Source organism: Homalodisca vitripennis, chromosome 4 (genome assembly GCF_021130785.1).
Source record: "Homalodisca vitripennis isolate AUS2020 chromosome 4, UT_GWSS_2.1, whole genome shotgun sequence".
NCBI lineage: Eukaryota > Metazoa > Arthropoda > Insecta > Hemiptera > Cicadellidae > Homalodisca > Homalodisca vitripennis.
The window spans coordinates 148,628,493-148,645,684 of record NC_060210.1 but is presented as its reverse complement, the minus strand read 5'-3'; the positions used below and the strand labels follow the sequence as shown (position 1 = coordinate 148,645,684).

Below are 17,192 nucleotides of genomic sequence, written 5' to 3'. Positions count from 1 at the left end.
TTAAATCGTTCATTGTTTATGAACAGGCTTAATTTTGTGAGTTCCTTTTGTAAAAAAAAACACATTAGTAAGAAAATTATTTCATTTGTTTAGTCTCAAGAATAAATCTGAAAAAGATCAATTAAAATGGGTGATGGCTTCTGTAATATAGATTTTGGCACTGTTTTAATGAGCGAAACCCTTTTCTTAGTATGAAATACTATAAAATCTATGACTAATAGATTAAAATTATTCTACATCACTTTATGCAGTAAACCAGTAAAAGTTAATACTATTTATGGCATTCCAATGCCAATTTATTTATTATTTAGTATATAATAGTTTCCAATAATATACACTCTTTTATTCTTAAGTTTTATACAACACTGACCAGTTTTACCAATTGAGATTGATTCCTGCTATTCAGGAATGTGGGAAATTAATTACACAGTATTACATACAACATTTCCATTTTCTTCTTCTATTTCAGTCTTGTTGTTAAAGATATATTACTTAACATATGGCCTACAGAATATTAAAATAATATTATTTATGTTTTTATTTTAAGATTTATTTTTATATTCAACATGTAAAAGTTTTGTGTGGGATGTTTGTGTTTTTCATGTTGGGATAACTTTTTATTGTCATTGTGCATAATATGTAAATCAGGGCTTATAGATCTTTTACTTTATTTGTGATAAAACTTGAGCATAAAATAAGGGTGTACAATATAAATGTAATTAGTTAAAAATAGTATCTTAGATATTTAATGTACAAAATCCTTTTAACCTTTAAAAGTTAACAATTTTGATGCAAGTTGTATATACTACAAAATAAAGCTCTTCATTGTGTGTAAATAATTATTGTACTGTATGTAGAAATTAAAATGCCTAATGCATTTTGTATATTTGTAATAAATTCTCTTTTAAAACATATGACAGTTGTTTCTCTTAAAAATCCAAAATTGGTTATAATTTTTACAAATTTTCTTAATATAGAATAATTTCCAAAAATGTGTACACTTTTTTATTGATTCTTTTTTACAAAATTATGATAGTCTGCATAAAACGAAAGCATGGTGCATCAAAAATCTTTGGTACCATAAAATGTAACATGGTATCCTACTCTAGTTTGTAATTTTATCATTATAAGCAGGCCAGGTTTTATGATCCCTTTTTTAACAAATGCATTTTCATTTGGCTAAAACATATTTTAATTTTCTTTCTTTCTAGTCTTTGTTATAACATTTGCCAAAATGATTTACTTTAATAACTGTTTTCACTAAGCTAGCTAAACAATTGTAAAATATGGAATTCAATGACATCAGCAGTATAACCCGAGATCCGCCTCAGCTGTGCATACTTTGTACAAAGTCAGCGTTTATCTATGCAGTCTGTGTTTGTTGTGTGATGTTAGATTTGCTCATCATTGGTGTACAGTATTAAGGTAAGTCATACTGTACAAAAATATTCTTTACTTGTTATTTGTGCGTTTCTTATGAAATTGTTCAATAATATATTTTTAAGATTGCTTACTTGTGTTAATAATCTTCACTTGCACAGTCCAGGTAAGGTCCCATTTTACACAATAAAACTAGCTGTTTTTTAAGGAGTGAAATGCACTGTAGATACACTATACATCTGCCAAGTTGGTTGGAACTGCAAATTTAAAATGTTTAATACAACTACAGATTCCGCTGAGTGTGAAATTTGTGCTGTAATTTAATTTTTGAACAGACAAAATGTGAAATAGGCTGAAATTTATCCTCAAGTTAAAAATGATTTCGTTTACAGTGAAGACATGAGTGATAGAAAGATGAGACAGTGGATTAGAATCTTTAATGGAGGTCAAACAAATATCCATGACGAGACTCGGAGTGGTTGACTTTCTTTATTTAATGATGATCAGGTATACAAAAATAAATTCATGAGTACAGACATTTTACAATAACGATACTTTCAGATACATTTTTTAAGCTATTTGGATAAGGTGAAAATGCTGTGGAGTTGTAGCTATTGGCATTGGTGTGAAGTTTCTATGTAGAAGTTTTAGAAATTCTGATAACCCACTACAAGTGTTTGAACAGTGCTAGAAACAATGAAGAAAAGTAGTTTTAGGTATCATGCTAAAAAATGGCTTTACTTTTTTTAAACTGTACTTTACTTTCCGAACAGACCCCCAGCCGTGCTGCCAAATTCGTCATGCGCCATTGAGGAAACTTGGGCGAGTTCATGTGTTTGTGCATTGGCACGAAAACATACGATACAGTTATTAGTTAGTTATTTGCAAAATGATTGGATGCACTGTTGCTAATTTTCTGTAAACATCACTTCCTTTTTAACTACATTTGAGTTGAGAGAGTACCCACATTGCTGCAAGACATTGAGCTGTTCCCATACACCCTTATAAGAATAGTCCCTTTGGTAACGTCTTACAGTAATAGGTGAACCCATAAAAATTTATCTCAATTATCTAATACTATGTTGGATAATGATTTTATAAGTTCTAAATTATTAAATGTGCTAGTACAATAGGTTTCCTATCATCACATAGTCTGTTTACAGCTGTCTAAACTATACAAACAAAAGATTTAGAATCAAATTAAATTGTAAGTAGTTGATTAATCAAATTTAATTTATATTCTTTATACTTAAGTAAAAAATTACTGAAATACTTTGTATTATGGGTAATTGTCTTAATGGAAACTTAACAGTAATTTTAAATGGTTAAAACAGCTAAAACTTGCAAATATCTGCTTTATAATAAATATTACAAAAAAGTGAAGAAAAGTTTTCATTGCATCACCCCATGGAACAACAGTTTCTATACAAACAACACTTGAATATGTAGTTAACTAAAGACAATTAAACTCGTACATTGAGAGCGTTTTATACTGTTATGTTAGTTAACTGCATAACTGCATCAATTCTAACAGACATAGAAAATTAGGCACTAGTCATACATCTAAAAATAATAATAATACAGGGAATATGTTAACAAATGACTTAATTGTCTTCCATCAAAACATCCAACATTTGGAATCTAGAATTGACGCATTAATTATTATATTACAGGAAATAAATCCTGATGTAGTAGTTCTAACAGAACACAAACTAAACGAAAATAGAATAGATAAAATTAAAATACCTGGCTATTCTTGCATAAACTGGTATGTAAGAAATTCTTGTCAGGGGGGAGGGGGTTTTAATACTAGTATCAGAGAAATTAAGTAGTGTGAAAAAAATTTTCTTTTAATGCTATAAACACTTTAAATCAAGATAAAGTTTTTGAGTCCTGTGCTATAGGGAAATTAAGATAGACCAGACAAAATTTATTGTAGCTGGACTTTATAGAACACCCTCTGAGAAAATAGACATTTTTCTTGAAAAATTAAACACATTTTTTGGCAGAAATTTGTAAAATAAACAAAAATGTTTTAATAGGTGGGGATATTAATGTGGAGTTTTGAGGAGGGCAGAAAGAAAACAGACTTTGTTAGGTCTTATCAATATGCATGGGTTTCAATATACTATAAAAATACCTACTAGAATAACAGAAACATGTGAATCTGCTATTGAATAATTTCATCACAAACCTAGACGAAAATTCTTTTGAAGTGGAATGTTTTGATAACAGCTCTATCGGACATGATGCACAACTTTTTAAAATAGTAAACATAAATAATAAATATAGAGGTCATAATACAAAAAAATACAGTAATGGGCAGGAAGTATGGAAAAGATAAAATTGACTTGTTTTAAAGACGACTTGGATAAAACAAGACTGGACCGAACTTTTACCAAAGTTCTGGTGAAGATAAGTTTCTTTATTTTTACAACTTGCTCAAATATTATTTTGATTTGCATTTCCCTCTGACTAAAATTACAAAAGGAAACCAAAATAAAAAGTGGGTGGATGATGAAATTGTTAATGAGCATGATAAGCTTATTGACATGCATCAGCAGTATAGGAAAGATAAGAGTAATATAAATCTAAAAGAAAATATGAAAGCACATAAGAAATATCTCAAAAAAACAATTTTATGTAAAAAAGAAAAAAACATTTTGATTTAAAAATAAAAAAGTCCACTAATGTTAACAAAACAATTTGGAATATCATTAATAGTGAAACAAAAAATAAAAAAGAAAAGCAGTCACCTAATACATTGTACTTAAAAAGGATGATATTCTTATAGAGGATCCATACAAAGTTGCAAATATTTTTAATAACAATTTTGTTGAAATGGTTGATACTTCATCGTTATCCCTAATCTAAGTAAAAATGATGTTCAAACAGAGGATTCGATACAGCAAGTAACGGAATCACCAGATTTATTTGTAATACATTGATGATAAGACTCCATACATACGATAATTGATTCAATAAAAACCTAAGTGGTCAGCAGGGTATGATGACATACCCATGAAAAATTGTTAAGGAAGCGAAATTACCACTAATTAAACCTCTTTTACATGTAATTATGCATCACTCATAACTGGAATATATCTTCTCAATTAAAGGTTTCAAAAGTAATACCAGTACATAAAAAAGGGGATTGTACTGATCCTCTTAACTACAGACCATTGTCTATTCAACCCGTCATTATCTAAAATATTTGAAAAGTGTGTGCTGATTCAATTAGTTGACTATTTTGAAAACAATAAACTACTTGACATTGATCAACATGGATACAGGAAAAATAGATCCACATTAACAGCATTAAGAAATTATATTGAACACATTTTAGAGAACTTAGATGAGGGATACAACATTGTTGGCGCCTTCCTAGATTTGACCAAAGCATTTGACAGTGTTTGATCATAAAAATTATTACTAGAAAATAAAAAGCTATGGTATCATTGGTAAAGAACTTAGCTGGATTAAGTCGTACTTGGAAGGCCGTCAACAGTTTGTTAATGTTAAGTATTTAAATAAAAATAATCAAGCATGATGTTAGGTCCTCATACAAAAAAAGTGACCTACTCTGTCCCACAGGGTCAATATTAGGCCCTTTCTGTTTCCTGTTTTTGTGCTACTTGGGGGGTTTACCTAATTATCTGTAATGATATAATTGATAATAGTAAAATTTGTTTGTATGCGGATTGATATAAGCTTGTGCATTGCCGATATGGAATTAGGTACAACTAAAAAGAAATGTAACGAATCAGTTTCATTGTTAAAAAGTTATTTAAATAACAGAAATCTTTTACTCAATGATAATAAAACTACTTTTATACAGTTTACTTGCAAAAATGTTGAATCAAACAAAATTAATATGAAAAACCTGGATAAAGAAACTAAATTTTTAGGGCTACATTTAGATAGTACACTTAATTGGAACATTCAATGTACAAAAAAAATATGTAACAAATTAGGTTCAGGAATTTTTGCACTAAGAAGGCTAGCACCTTTTTGTAATAAACAAACCTTGAAATCAGTGTACTATGCCATGGTTTCATTCACATATCGCATACGGGATTGAAGTGTATGGGGAACAAGTGCTGTAAACCTGAATAAAATTTTACGTCTACAAAAGGAGGCAATTAGGGTGATTCTAAAACTCAAAAAAGATGAGTCATGTAAGTTACATTTTAAAGAGCTCGAGTTTATGACTGTATACAGCCTCTACATATATAGAACAGTATTATATGTAAAAAATAATGAGACTAAATTACCACGACAACTACATGTTCATGATTATAAACACTAGGAACAAAATATAACTTTGTAATAAAACAACATAATAAAGAAAAATTTAAGCAAAAGCCCAACTTATATGGGAATCAAGTTTATGGGGGAACCTGCAGGTAGCATCAGGAATGAAAACAATAGTGTTAGATTCAGAAATAAATTTAAAACAGTTTTTAATGATTTGTCATGTTATAACTTTGAAGAGTTTTTACTCCCAGAGCCTTGTATTTTGATTTTGATTTCTGAAGTCTAGTGGAATTAATTATAATTTGGGTAATAAAATTAATTTAAATAATATTAAAACCTATTTTAACTATGTTAAGATTTTTAAAATAATTGACATTAAAAGGATTGTATGTATGTACAACTAAACTAATATAACATCACCTTAAATATTTAATTTATTAAGAATGACGCATTCATGTACATTTTATGTATGTCTTGAATAAAGATATTATTGATTGATTGATTGATTGAACTGATCTTTACATTACACTAACTTATATATGTGATTTATAGTCTTCTGTGGCTTACTATATTCCTCAGTGATTATAATATACTGCAGAAGTTAGCATTTAACAGTATACAGGTATAAATGTTTCATTGGTTGTTTTACTATACAACGTTGCATATGTAGATGCAAATCTTCATTCAAAATATATTTTACTGCAAATTGTTACTAAACTCTGTCCAGGAAATGGTTTGCTATATTTAACAAAAAATTTGTTACAATAACATAAATCAAATGCTAATTTATGAACATACTTATTGAAAATACTTGGTTGTAACTGAAGTTAAACTTTTTGTCGTGTATATAATAAGTAAACTACTGTTTGAGATATTTGGTTTAGTGATGGTTTTTACTTTTTAATAACAATAGCATGTAAAAGTAAGATAATATATTTTTTCTTTTTAATTAATAATTTAGTGTCTGAATTGCAATCAACTTTTAGTATATGATCAGTATATTTTTTTTATATTGTTAACAATACAATAATAAATGTCGCAAAAATAGTTATCAACAGAAAGAATATTTTGTAATAAAAAAATGTAATGAAAACAAATCTTTATTTGTCCAATTGTAAAAGGTAAGTACAGGCATTACTTTAATTTGATTAGCAAATTAATTGTAACGAATTTTAACTTGTTGACATTACGTAAAATGTGCAAACTAAAACTTCTGCTGCAAACTGGAATAATAGATTTGTTTTCATTAAATTTTTTTATTACATTACATATTCTTTCTGTTGATAACTATTTTTGCGACATTTATTATTGTATTGTTAACAATATAAAAAAATATACTGATTATTTACTAAAAGTTGATTGCAATTCAGACACTAAATAATTAATTTAAAAAATATATTATCTTACTTTTACATGCTATTTTTATTAAAAAGTAAATTTTATTTATTATTTAAAAACCATCACTATTTTGTGCTATTGAGTAAACATTATTAGCATCTACGATATTTGAAACAAAATTTTTGTGGGAGAGTATAGGCATCTTTCTCTAACTAATGGAAAACTGAACGCTCGCCCCTCTCTTATTGGGTATTATTGGTATTATTGCCAGCAAAAAGGTAGGCAACGGTGTTGTAGCATATTGTATATGTATTGAACTATCCATTCATATTGAATTTAAAATGAAAAAGAATGATGGTGTTCACGTAAAAAAATTTAATTAAATAATGTTTGGGCCGTCTTCTCCTCTGCAGCTGTTTCTTGCGTCTCTCTTTAACGCACATATCAACGTATATAGCGCTCTTTGTCAGCATTTCTTTTCCAATAAAATTTTAAATCTCGGCAACTGTAAAACTTGTCACGATTAAAAAAGGCAACTATATATACCATTAAATTCGCAATAAAAATACCTACATTTTCATAGTTGATTTTTTGAGAAAAAGAATGATGGGAAATTTTCACACCCATTTACCTGTTCACACCTAGTTGCCAGGTATTATTGCCAGCAAAAAGGTAGGCAACGGTGTTGTAGCATATTGTATATGTATTGAACTATCCATTCATACTGAATTTAAAATGAAAAAGAATGAATGATGGTGTTCACGTAAAAAATTTTAATTAAATAATGTTTGATTAAAAATAGTATTGCCAGGATATGATATGGCAACTGACCGGGTTTGTAATTATTTATTAATTTTAAAAATTATAAAAATTATTTCATCCGATAAATGAATGAGAGGTTCATGTATACAGCAGAATCTTAGACTAATAGCAAATTTTCTTTTTTCACCTTTAAACATTCACAAATTAGTTTAAACAGTATTATCATTAGTATTGTTTTAAAACTATTGTTAATCAATGAAGACAGATTCAAAATAATTAACAGTTAATTTATCCGCCATGTGTCCTTCAATATCAGATCAGATATGAATTAAGACTGTTTTGTCACATACTAATCTGTCATTTGATTAACTATCTGACCGCTTCATAATGCACAGGGCTTAATTATTTTATTTTCAATATTTTTCTAAACATATGACGCAATACCTCAGTACCCTAACTCTTATATTGCGACTACTACTCACTGATACCTATGACAACTGTAAGTGACTCCAAGGGCATGTTACAAAATCAAACCGCACAGCCAAAGAAAGTAATAAAATCTTCTGCTGAAGTCTGTATGAAGAGCTTTTCACCAACCCACACACAGACCTCATGGGAATGATTGCCCCAAGAATGTACTATAGAATTAGATGATTAAAAAATCAATTAAAATAACATCTAATAGAACTACAATAAACTACAAATTATTGTTCTTCCTATACTTATGAAAGTAAGGTGTGTTGGTAATGCAGGTTTTAATAAAATAGGTAAAATAAGATAACATTTATTACTTCAATCCATTTTGAATTCTTTCTAGTAAATTTTGCATCCTATATTTCATTACAGGTTGTCCTTTTTTTGTTTTTCTTGACAATGTTTTCATTTTTATAGCCTTTGTTTCCTTATATCGCTGCAAAGCTTGTTTTGTTTCTTCTTTTCTATTTTTCATTTCTTCTTTTTGTTTCTGAATTTCTAACTTTTTATTATTATACTCTTCAACTGCAAGTCTAAAAGTACTGCTGCTGTGCCTAAACAAATATTAAACAATAATTAAAATAACTGTATTTAAATATAACCGTGACAGTTAAAATAAAACACTGCTTACTGTTAATATAGAAAACTTAATAAATCCAAGTATATATGTAGACGTTAGTTCTCCAAAAATGTTGCATTTTTTATTATATAATAATGGAAAGCCCATGCTACAAATGAAAAGTGGTATTGCCATTGCGAGCATGCGAATGTTAAGTTCAGCTCCATTTCACCTTCTACTAAATGGAACTTCATGTGGTTGGATGATATATGGTCCCTTGGTCCTCAAAGGGTTAAATTGAACATTTCTAAAACAGACATTTAGTTTGCAATCTGCCAAATTGCTAATGATAAGAAAGCAGGATACTTCAGCCTTAGAAGGATTAGGATTTAGTTTCCATTTATTAAACTTTTCTCGAGTTAAAGTAAGTAACCTCAGTTTGACTAAAGTTCCTGTGCTGGATCACTAAAGCAATATCATCTGCATAGATGAACTTCCCAGGCTGCAATAAGGGGATGACAGCGGTATATATGTTACACAACAGGGGAGCAAAAACTGACCCCTGAAGCACACCATCCTTGAAGGTTTTTAAAGGAATTTCTTTGGGTACCAGGAAGACTGAACTTTCTGTCGCTCAACATGGAATCGGGAAGCCATAAGAGAAAAACAGGGGACAAGGTTTAAACATTTATAACAATGTCCTTTCTTCCAGACAGTGTTAAACTTGTAAGATCCAAGGTGCCAGATCTCTTGGATATTCTCTCAATAAAGGCGTTAATGCAAGAACTCGCAGCAATTAAAATCAGGTTCTAAACCCACCTAGTTAAACAGGGATGGAGAATGGGAGAGAGTCAAGCATACAGCAGCTTTTCAAGCAGTATACATGTGTACAAATGCACAAATTTAAAAGTGCTATTGGGCTTGCTCTGGCTCTTTGCCTGGCTTCAAAACTGTGATTATCTTAAATACTTTAAATTATGTAGGTCTGTGTAGTCTGTTGTTAGGTGAGCTTCACTATAGGCAGTCAAGAGCCAAATTCTTACTTTAGGGCTAGTGTTAAAAAATGATGAAAAGGTTCCGTCCATTCTGACCGCCTTTACTCCTGATAGAGTTGTGATTGCCGCCTCCAGCTCTTCCAAAGAAAATGTTCTGGAAATCTAAAAGGAAGCTTGCTAACTCCTCTCTAAATCATGAAACTTATAGCAAACTTATTTATCAATAGGTTGGTGTTTTATTTTCAACACAGCAAAATACGCTTCCCTATATCATCAGCATTTGGTACAATAGTACAATTTTAGCCATAGATTTTCCGGTAGCAAGTTTCCTCAAAAAAACCAAGCTTATTGGCTGCTGTGAGTAAAAGTGAGAGTCTCTATTACCCTTGTCCATTTCTTGCTGTATCCAGTTTCTGGAGTGTCAGGGTTTTTTTTTATCACTAAGTTCACTATAAATTTATTCACACTCCTTACTCCACCCTAGAATGCATTCTTTTTGAAACCCACTTGGAATAAACCCCCTTCAGCTGTAGGACAGAATTAACTTTGTGAATGCAAATTTATTTTTGTAGTAAAAGGTATGAATCTGATGTAAGATCGAGACTAAAAAAATACTCTCAGTCCACTGCTGAAATCACATCTTAGCCATGCAAATGATCAGATAAAAGGAATTTAGATTTAAAAAAAAATTCTAATAGGTCTGTGCTAGAAGTGCAAAAGAACGCCAAGAACGTTCCTACATACAACCATTTGTTTCAAATCAGAAATCAGAGTTTATTGTCTTTAAACATGATTCAAGTAATCGACAAAGTCATCTTATACAGTAAGTAATCACTTAGCCTATTGTGCAATACACATTTTCCTAGTGTATTAAATCAATATAGGAAATAATATAATGGTTAATATTAATAAATGGATTCCATATCTCTACAAACTAATCGCTACATCAAACTAAAATATAACAACTTCACTACAATAAAAAACAATTCTTTTGGATAAAATGTTAATAAATAAATCAAAATAAAAAACAATAACAAATAAATAAACATGTATTACGCTACTTTAAGTCATAAGGTAGGCCAACTTGTATGCCAGGCCAATAAAACTGTTTACAGAGTAAAAGGCTTCATCATCAATCAATTTATTTAGAATTCATTTAAATATTTTGAATGGTACAAGCCATGCTTCTTGTGGTGTATTTAACATCTTTATTTTCATAATATGAATATTTCTAGTTTTTACAGTTTTACTGATTATATTTCTATCACATGGTTCTTTCAAGTAGGATAGATCAGTCAAGAGAACAAAAAGCACAAGTCAGAGAACCTCTTTGCAACAAAGCTCATTAGAGAATATTTGGCATTTTTAGAGCTAAAGATGAGAGATATAATGTAATTTTCAGTCAATTGACAAGATATTACCATATTGTTATTGTCATACACGTAACCCCAAATGACTGTTATCATGTTATCAAATCATGTTGCAGTTTTCTTTCAAATTCATATACTTACAATAGTCACACATTGTAGGTTGGGTAAATGAGGAACAAGGGTATTTGACTAAAAATATATATTGTATAAAAAATATAGTTTAGACATATTTTTTTTTTTTTTTTTAACTGGGAAAACGTGTTTGCTATATCACTTTTTAAATTACATGATATTTACTAAACACACACAAAATATAGTCAACGCAAAGAAACAAATAAATTATAAAAATTGGTTTGCTAGTTTTATTTTACAAATAACTGTTTTTCCAAAATTCAAATCAAAGGAAACCCCAGCAATTAATGCATACTGGGAAATGGTTATGACATTCAAAGGGTTAATTGGCAATTGTGTTTTTACCTTTCATCTGAAAACTGGACCATTTGTAATGTTCACACTTCTCTGCTAATATATATATATATATATATATATATATATATATATATATATATATATATATATATAATGATTTAGAATATCTCTAGGGGATCTAACCTAATGGATGTACATGGTAAAATACAGTTGAAAATCTTTCCACGTAACTATGTTACACTAAATTATGGTACTGATCATTAACAGTTTTAAATAGTGAATTTGTTACTTACTTTTTAAATTTAATTTTACTATCAGGGGCTGATGAGCTGAATGATTTTGTATGCATCTTCTTACCTTTCAGCTCTTGCTTTACTCCATGCTGCCCATCTGAAATACAACAGATTTAGTTAAGACTAATTTTAATTTGTATAGAATTTCATGTCAAAATGTTTATACAGGGTGAGTTACCTGAGGTGTCATTACATATATTTGAAACTATTTGAGCAAAAATACAAAATGCAACCCTCCCTATCCGCCAAATCACATATTTTACAAAATTTCTATAATCCTAAACAATACGGGTAGAGTAAAATAAGCGGACCCCGTTTTTTATCTCAATATTGACAAACGATATTACTTAATTATAACTTTAAATATAAATGTAACCAACCGATACTGATTTTGGAACAATAACTAACTTGTATCAACACTTTCTTATATAATAAAAATATTTTCTTTTATAGATAGTAACAGACAGTCAAAATCTCATGGAGTTAAGTACTCTTATTTTACCAGGTGAAGTTAGGGCTAAGAAGCCCTCTCTAACACAACCTGGGGACCAACGGCTTTAAGGTGACTTCCGAACCTCCACCAATGGCCGGGCAAGCAGGCTGCTTGCAAGGACAGGATCGCTCAGTGGTCACCTATCCAAGCAGCAGCCACGCTCGACGTTGCTTGATCCGGTTATCTTGCGATAAGTTTAAAAAAAAGTGGCATATTAGCCGACCTGCTTGCAGATCATCTCTGTGAGTATTTGAACAGAAAACAAGTATGGTTTTTATGAGAAGATGATTCAACAACTTCACGAAAGCGGTTAATCATTGCTACCCAGGAGAAAACATATAAATAATTACGCATATTTCGTATTATTATAAATGTCTTTTATGCTGTTATCATTTCATTATTATTTATGAGTTTTATCTATTTCCTGTTCTAATTGTTTGTTTTACATTAGAGCTCATTTATTATTTATAAGATTATCACTTTGTGAATAGTATTAATCATTTAAATTGATTATATTATTGTTATTATGACTATAGATATAGTGATATGATTTGCAAACGGGTATTTGATCAATGAATATTAAGATTATTATACTAATCAATATAAAAACCGGGTCTGCTTATTTTACTCTACCCAACAATAATTTTTTATTAGATAAAAGTTCAAATGGTCCTAACTCATAAAATATTTATGAAGTGGTACATTACATGTGGCACCTCTTTTTAAAATAAATTTGTAAAAAAGGTTATCTTTTACATCTGTATCTATGTACAGTATAACCCTTTTTAAATTGGGAGTTTGCTCCAGTTCACCTTCCTTTTATTGCAGCATCTGGTATTTGAAGCTGTCTTAGACTACCAGACACTGCAATAAAAGGAAGGTGAACTAAAACTTGCAATTCAATTGAATCAACCATTCCTACCATGGGTAACCCTTTTTCTGTAAAATTTAGATCTTTTTCAATTGTGAAAACAGTTTCAAAGCACTTACAAGTGAGACACAGCAAGCTTTTGATGTATAAAACTTTGTGTGTTACAAACTGAAGTTCAACTCTAAACTAAAGCTCAACTCACAAGCACACATAAAGTTTAAATTAAACTTTTCCTATTCATAATATGTATTTGCTCATCTATCTATATCATGTAATAAGAAATATTACGGCTGCAGTATAATAAGAGGCCACCATCATTATAGAATCATAGTATCCTTAAAAACAGTAAAAAGTAACTAAATTTTAAACTGTTTTGTTTCTTAAATTTTATAGATACACAACATAGAGTGTTTATATGACGTAATTCGTGTCAACATTTTTGTTTCTATAGTTTAAGCATAAATATGATTATATTCTGATGGTGGCCTCCTATTATACTGTAGTCAATATTAGGCTACGGAGGGTCACTTTGCTTCACTGAATAATTTCAAAATAGTTTTTAGGTGATTTTATTTTTCCAATACATGTAATCATCTCAAATCAGTAAAAGTTATTACTTTGGAAATTAAATTGAATGTAAATTATTGGGTAGGGTGGGGTAGTGGACACAGTTTTTTATATCAAAATTGGCAAACAATATTACTTAATCATAACCATCGATATAACCAATCGATACTGATTAATTATTTCAAAAAATTAATTTAATCTATATCAACAGCTGTCAACATCTATATCAACTCAAATAATACACGTAATTATTATTAATATTATATATACGTGTATATATAGGATAACAATAATTATTATACATACACATAATAATATATAATTACATGTGTATAATTATAAACAATTCAATAACTATGACATAAACCATATGGATTGTGGCTAATAATTATTTATGAGTTTTCCGGGTAGGGTCCAATAAGCGGACCCGGTTTTTTTATATCGAAGAATATAATCATCGATACCTAATATTCGCATATCGAATCATAGACTATCAATCGATATAAAAGTAATAACAATCATATGTTTTCAATTAAAATGTGAATTTAATGATGTAACAAATAACCTTTACCATTACCTTCTTTTTTGCATCTGAAGACGACCATGTTAGCTCCTCTGACAGTTACATTTGTTACCTTTCCACAAATATCACATAATGGATTCTTAGGTACTAACCCAACATTCTGAAGCCATAAAAAACATGTTTTATCGTCTTTTAAAGCAATTTCGTGAAGCTTCCTAAGATTGATAGCCATTTTTAAAACACAATGTTACTTATGTGAAATTTAAAATATTACCTTAATTGTATTATTTAAAAGTGTTTACAGCTGTTCATATAGATTATTTAAGTTAATTGTCAAAAATAATTAATCAGTATCGATTGATTATATCGATGGTTATGATTAAGTAATATCGTTTGCCAATTTCGATATAAAAAACCGGGTCCGCTTATTGGACCCTACCCAGTTTTCCTGTTAGATCGATCTCGTTCTGGTTTGTTTATTATTTATGTAATTTCTTAATTATTTATTAATTTTCCTATATTCCTATACTCATATTTTGGTATTTATTTACAATACCGTGACCATGAAAAATGGACTTTTTTTCATGGGTTGGGCATTTATAGCCAAGTATTATTATCACAGGTGCATATAAACTGGGGGGAAAGTATATCATTGTATTATATTGATGCCTTTCGGGCATTATTGCATTAAGGATGGAAAATAACCGACAAAATTTTGTCGAACAACACTTGGAGGGTTAAGGATCAGGGGCATCACGTGATCTGGGATTCGACTTTTGTAAGCTCGAGTTAATTTTTTTTCTAAAAGAGCAAGCAGTGCGCAGCACTGCACGCAGCGGGCAGGCATGGTTGACAGGATTAACGTCATCATTTCAGTAAAATTGCCAGAGGTACTGTCAAAAACAGAGTTTTCAGAGGATTTCAAAAAATCGTAACTCCTTTGATTTTCGTTGCCGACGAATTTTTTCTTCACTATTGTTTTTAGGAAAAATTGTAGTTTTCAGGAAAAAAAAATGAACATACCTTTCCATGGTCACGTTATTGTAAATTGATACCCATATTTTAATTTAACACATATGATTGCTATTTAGGACTATATATACTTTTATAACAATTGATAGTCTAGGATTCGATATGTGAATATAAGGTATCGATGATTATATTCTATTCTTTGATATAAAAAACTGGGTCGCTTATCGCACCCTACCAAAATTATTTCACGTAACATTAATGTTGCATTGAAATGGAAGGTGCCTTTGGAATAAAAATCTAGAATAACTATTAGTAGGCCCTAATGTTACCGTTTTTATATCGGCGTTTCCTTGAATCATCCGGAAATTGACCAAATTTACATCCATTGAAATTTCTACTTTTGCATTTTGTAGTAGATGGGTCCATTATGAACGATATAATTATTTTCAAATATATTATTCAGTATCTCACTAAACACACTAATAATAACAACAACATAACCTTATAAACTTAACCCATCAACCACTTCATCATAACAAACATACAGCGGAAATCGCTGTGGCTATATGAACGGCTACCGTCTGCCGATTAGACGGGTGATGAGTGGTGACGTCAACCATGACGTAATGAAAGGGCAGCATAACTGTCACCTTTAAACCACTGCCTTAGAAATATAAAAAAACACAATTTGTAGACTATTTTATTAATTGTATAATATTATGCATTGGTAACGTATTGAACGGTAATGTAATAAAAGTGTAAGCTTAAATAAATTAAAAAGAAGAAATATACAACTAAAAATTAACCGTGTACCAGAATCTACACTTCGTAGTTTATTAAGATATAGTTTTGTTTCTCGTAATTTTACTGGAATGTTTCAATTAATAGTCATTAAGAGAAATTACAATTAATTATAAATAATTTTTGTCATATTAAATATGTATGTCACTTAATAGCATAATATAACTGGAACATTTGTTTTATTTACTAATAATACTCAAATGGTTAAAATTTTATTGTATATTGCATGTAAGTGGTAAGAGGGAAATTAGTTCGTTTGCACACATATCTCACTTTCGACACGTCTTTAGATATTTGAAAATTAATTCTTCCATTTACCGATTAAAAATAGTTGTATTATTAATCACTTAAGTATTATCGGACTTTAGCAGGACTGTAAGTTCTTACAGAAGGGATCTTGATACAGTTTAAAGCATATAGCATACAGTGTACATCACTACCTAACTTTTCTATTGTTTTCGGCAAAATACTGTCAAGCCATACAAACGTCTGAATGAGTCAGAAAGATGTAAAGTAACACTTAAACTGGAACTTGAAATGTTACACATCAATGTATAATTCTCATTCATTGTTATAAAACACAGGGATATGTTCATTATATATGTATGTATGTATTATGTATGTTATATGTTCATTAAGATGTGACTGGCCAAAAACGGAAAATTGCATTAGAGCATTAACAGTCTAAAGAAAGTTATAACAGTTGTATACGACATCTCAACGAAACAACTGATGGCATCCCACACCCAATACAACTGTCGTAGATCTAATACATTTAAAATGGATGACACAAACAGTTCTTTTCATTACTACAATCCCTTCCGCTTTCTTATTACTGTACAATAAATCTCGGGGACTGATGTGCATGATGTTTCCTCAAGCTCAAAATTCTTATTTAACAAAGAACGGTCATGAAAATTCCTAAAATTGACTCTAAATATGGAACTTGAATTGCCTACATTAGGAGAGGCAAACTAAAATAAATCCGTAGAATGCATTATAAGCAAATTATTAAAATGGAATTAACTGAGAACTTACAATATTTATTAACTTAAAAAAATGACTAAAAATAAGTAATTCACTTAATAGAGTTGTAAGAGGGATAATT

General features: G+C 29.7%; 1 protein-coding gene across 1 annotated transcript; it reads right to left on the bottom strand.

Moving 5' to 3' along the window:
- Positions 1 to 8,505: 8,505 nt before the first annotated feature.
- On the bottom strand, positions 8,506 to 15,877 carry LOC124360301 (thyroid transcription factor 1-associated protein 26 homolog). Its single transcript, XM_046813806.1, has 3 exons — positions 15,613 to 15,877; positions 11,858 to 11,954; positions 8,506 to 8,765 (listed from the first exon to the last, which is right to left on the bottom strand). Exons 1-3 carry the CDS (start codon positions 15,707 to 15,709, stop codon positions 8,525 to 8,527), a joined length of 435 nt encoding a protein of 144 aa, XP_046669762.1. The 5' UTR covers positions 15,710 to 15,877; the 3' UTR covers positions 8,506 to 8,524.
- Positions 15,878 to 17,192: the final 1,315 nt, after the last annotated feature.